Source organism: Sitodiplosis mosellana, unplaced genomic scaffold (assembly GCF_009176505.1).
Source record: "Sitodiplosis mosellana isolate CC-2019 unplaced genomic scaffold, AAFC_SMos_1.0 Smas_scaffold_6170, whole genome shotgun sequence".
Classification (NCBI taxonomy): domain Eukaryota; kingdom Metazoa; phylum Arthropoda; class Insecta; order Diptera; family Cecidomyiidae; genus Sitodiplosis; species Sitodiplosis mosellana.
This window is the reverse complement of record NW_022601411.1, coordinates 2,423,560-2,427,358: the sequence shown is the minus strand read 5'-3', so window position 1 is coordinate 2,427,358 and position 3,799 is coordinate 2,423,560. Positions and strand designations below refer to the sequence as shown.

The window sequence follows — 3,799 nt, the reverse complement described above, 5'->3', positions numbered from 1 at the left end:
TTCCATCCATATTCCAATGCTATTCTCTAGTAACAACAACAACCGATCGACAGCTTGAGAGGTGACAAGAACCGGACAATCGCTTCAAATTATGCAAGCGGTGGTAGGTGAATGCGCGCCGCGCACGCGTCTAACATACACACACAAAAAACCCAATCTGTTTGATCGATAATAAATTAGAGTTTTTTTTCGTGGCCGTCAATAATGGCAGGTGTTTCCGAAAGTACAGGTTTTTTTAATCATTCTTTATATAATTAGGCGATTTTTTTGTGTGTGTTTTCGTTTGGTTCACATAAATGATGTTTTACGAAAGAAAAAAAAAATAACTGAAAATTCTATTCCGTAGCTGCAACAACAGATTTGGAGAAGCGCATTTCGGACGCATTCTTGATATTCGACCATCAGGGCAACAAAACGGTCGATGTTCGCGAAATTGGAACTATTTTACGATATTTAGGCATGTACAACACTGAAGCAAACACAAAACATGCACAACAATTCCACCAATTAGTTTTGATTTTGTTTTTTTCGTTTTCGTTTCGACAGGCTGTGTACCGTCTGAAAATGAAATTAACGAAGTTATTTCCGCTACCGAACTTGAGGATTCCAACGGAACCATTCATTTGTCACGGTTTTTACCACATGTCACACAATTACTCGCTGAACACAAGTTAGTTCTGAATTCATTTACGTTTTTTTTGTGTGTGGCACAAGCTATTTTTTTACATTAAAATTTTCTTCTGTATTTTTTTTCATTTTTCTTGTATTTTGCCTTTACTTTTGCTTTTTTCGTTTTCCAAACTAAATCGATTGTACTTAATGTGTACTAAAACGTACCGCATTTCAAAAAAAGTCTACTTATCAAGATTTCGAACGTTATAACTAAGTTTAGCATAGTGTGTTAATTCAGATGCATACGGTATTTCTTTGGTTCATATAATTTTCTTCATTTTTTTTTTTCAAACGAAATTGGTTTGATTCTGTCATTCTTCGCGATTATTCAGAATGGAGCCAGCATCGGCGGAAAAGCTTTTGAAAGCATTTCACATCCTCGATCCAGATGGAAAAGGCACACTGTCCAAGGAATATATCAGCAAATTGATGTCTGAAGAAGGGGAGCCATTCACTCAGGCAAGTAAATTCCATGTAACATTCCTCGAATTCAAACCATTTTTTTCAACCTGTGGGCAGAAAAGTGTGTAAATTCTTTGCCAAATAAAAGTCTACTATATTAGTCGACACGAATTGTAAATTGTTTGATTAAGACCTACAACGAGGAACAGACAATTTTTTTTCGCATTTTTCAATTTTGATTTCAACATATTTTTCATTCTAGGAGTTGTATGTTTACATATAGATATTAAAAATTGATGAAAAAGAACCAAAAAGTTTTTCTTCCAGTTTTTGAGGATTCGAATAACAATTTTTGATCTGGATCATTTATAAACAATAAAAGAATCTTTATGAAGATTTCTATGAAGAAATAAACATAAAAAGAATTACATTGGCAATCCCGAACTTTTCCGTACCGTTGGCCTGCGTTGTCCGTAGGAACTTTTGGTTATTTTTTGTGAATTTTCTTGAAATAAAGGCAGTGAAAATATAATAATGAAAATAAAGTGAAAAATCGGTCACTTTAACTAAAACTTCGACAATTTTGTATGAGAGGTACCCGTGAACCGATTCTTATTAGCTTTAAACTTTCTGAGGTTTCATTTTTTGGAGAAGAAATAAGATTCTGGAAGTTTCATGTTGATCGCATTTGCAGAAATTTGGTTTTTGGCCCTCAATTTTTTCCAAGAAAATTTCGACAAAAATTGAGGAAAAAAATCAAACTTCTGCAAATGCGATCAACATGAAACTTTCAGAATCTTATTTTTTCTCGAAAAAATGAAACCTCAGATATTTTGAAGCCAATAGGAATCGATTAACGGGTACCTCCCATCAGCGCCGTACCCAGGCCTGTGCAATGGGTGCATTGCACCCTCCAAAAATTTTAAAGGTGCAACAAAATTTTTGTTGCACCATAAAGAAAAAAATGGAAAAAAATCGATTTTACAACCTCCAAAATTTTTTTCTGGGTACGCTGCTGCCTCCCATCCAAAATTGTCCAAAAATCGGTAATTTTAGTCAAAATTTCAAAATTTTTGTATGAGAGGTACCCGTAAATCGATTCCGATTAGTTTCAAACTTTCAGAATCTTATTTTTCTCCCAAAAAATTAAATCCCAGGAAGTTTGAAGCCAATCAGAATCGATTAACGGGTACCTCCCATACAAAAGTGTCAATTTCTTGAGGTTTTTCTTAGGGCAAGTACCCCAGGATCAAATCGAAAATGGCTCATCTTCGAACTTAAACTAAGTTTTTCGAATACAAAAACATTTCCAGATTTTGATTATCTCAATTTTTTTTGAGTTATCGTGTTAACAAACACCAACTACGACAACAACGACGACGACGGCGACGGCACACTAACGGAAAAGTGTCTCAAAAAGTGGTTTTCTACGCGTTTCATGAGTTTTTATGATGATCTAAACCAATTTTGCGAAAAAAGTTGTCGGGACCAATTCCTATACTTTCCCTTGACACGGTGTGTACGGAAAAGTAATAAAGAAAGAACGAAAAAACGACGAAGACGAGTTTGTTTTGTAGAATTCGAATATAATAACAATGTCCATGTTAATTTGTATTTCACAGGACGAGGTGGAAGAGATGATGGCAGCCGCTGTTGATGTTCAATCAGGTGAAATTCACTATGAATACTACATTAACTCATTGATGGTAAATGCATTTTCATAGAATTCTTTAGATTATGATACACTCATCGATGTAACTACGCCGAAGTTTAAAGTTTAATTCATCAAGTTTTAAATCAAAGTTATTTAAGAAAAAAAATTAATCTTCATCCTTATTTTTACTACTGCTATGCTAACAAGAACAAAAGTGTATAATAATTAACTTGCTCGCAGTGCCCGAACTTTAAATTTTTTCCCCAACTTTATTCATGAAACGGCGCATTATTGAGCCATAATGGCAATCGAGCATTTAAGACAGATTAACTGACGCGCAAATATGAAACCATGCAAATGTAAATGGTTTCAAATTGAATATTATTACTAAGAAAAAAGTTAATTCAACACAAACCAGTAGTAAACATTAGCGAAAAAATTAATGTGGCTATTATAATTTCAGGTGGATATGTAATGAATCCAGGAGTTTTTTTTTTCTCGATAATTAACAACGAAAATACGTCATCGGAATTGTCTACAACTGAGGAAACATCGCCATCGAACCATCATTTTCGTTTAATTTCCACAAATGAATATATTTAGTGTAATTTAGTTGAACTACATGCATTTTCAGTGTAATATTCGTAAGTTTTGGTGTATTCTTGTGATGTTTCCGTACTAATGTGTAATTTTCCCCCAAACCGAAATATTTCCTTACAACATTGTATCGTGATTTGAATTGGAAACTCTCCGTGCATTCACCGGCTTGATTTGAGATTGTCTGTTTGAAGACCCTTTTACGAAATTGAGTGTTTAGTTTTTATGGAAACCCATTAAATGTTCGTGCTTCGATTGAAATAAAAACGAAGTCGAAATTATAAGAACGGCCATAAAAAATTTGTATAATAAACATATCGTTGTTGTTTTTGCTGTTGTTGTTTTTTTTTCGATGTTTTGTGAGTATTTTTATTAATTTATGTAACTTGAATGAAAATCAGTGCAGGCCTAGGCCATAAAGTTTAGCATGTAAAAATCCACTTTACATGTGAATGCAAATCAAGAGGCCGCGAC

The 3,799-nt window shown here is 33.9% G+C and overlaps 1 protein-coding gene across 1 annotated transcript; it reads left to right on the top strand.

Annotated features, from left to right (window-relative positions):
• The first annotated feature begins 204 nt into the window (after window positions 1-204).
• Window positions 205-3,550, top strand: LOC129575863 (dynein regulatory complex protein 8-like). Its single transcript, XM_055460009.1, has 6 exons — window positions 205-223; window positions 347-457; window positions 547-670; window positions 1,005-1,131; window positions 2,697-2,780; window positions 3,192-3,550. Exons 1-6 carry the CDS (start codon window positions 205-207, stop codon window positions 3,201-3,203), a joined length of 477 nt encoding a protein of 158 aa, XP_055315984.1. The 3' UTR covers window positions 3,204-3,550.
• The last annotated feature ends 249 nt before the right edge of the window (window positions 3,551-3,799 follow it).

Coding starts and splice junctions, on each gene's coding strand:
- LOC129575863 (XM_055460009.1), top strand. Junction 458..546: donor AACTATTTTACGATATTTAG/GCATGTACAACA, acceptor TCGTTTCGACAG/GCTGTGTACCGTCTGAAAAT. Junction 1,132..2,696: donor AAGGGGAGCCATTCACTCAG/GCAAGTAAATTC, acceptor TGTATTTCACAG/GACGAGGTGGAAGAGATGAT.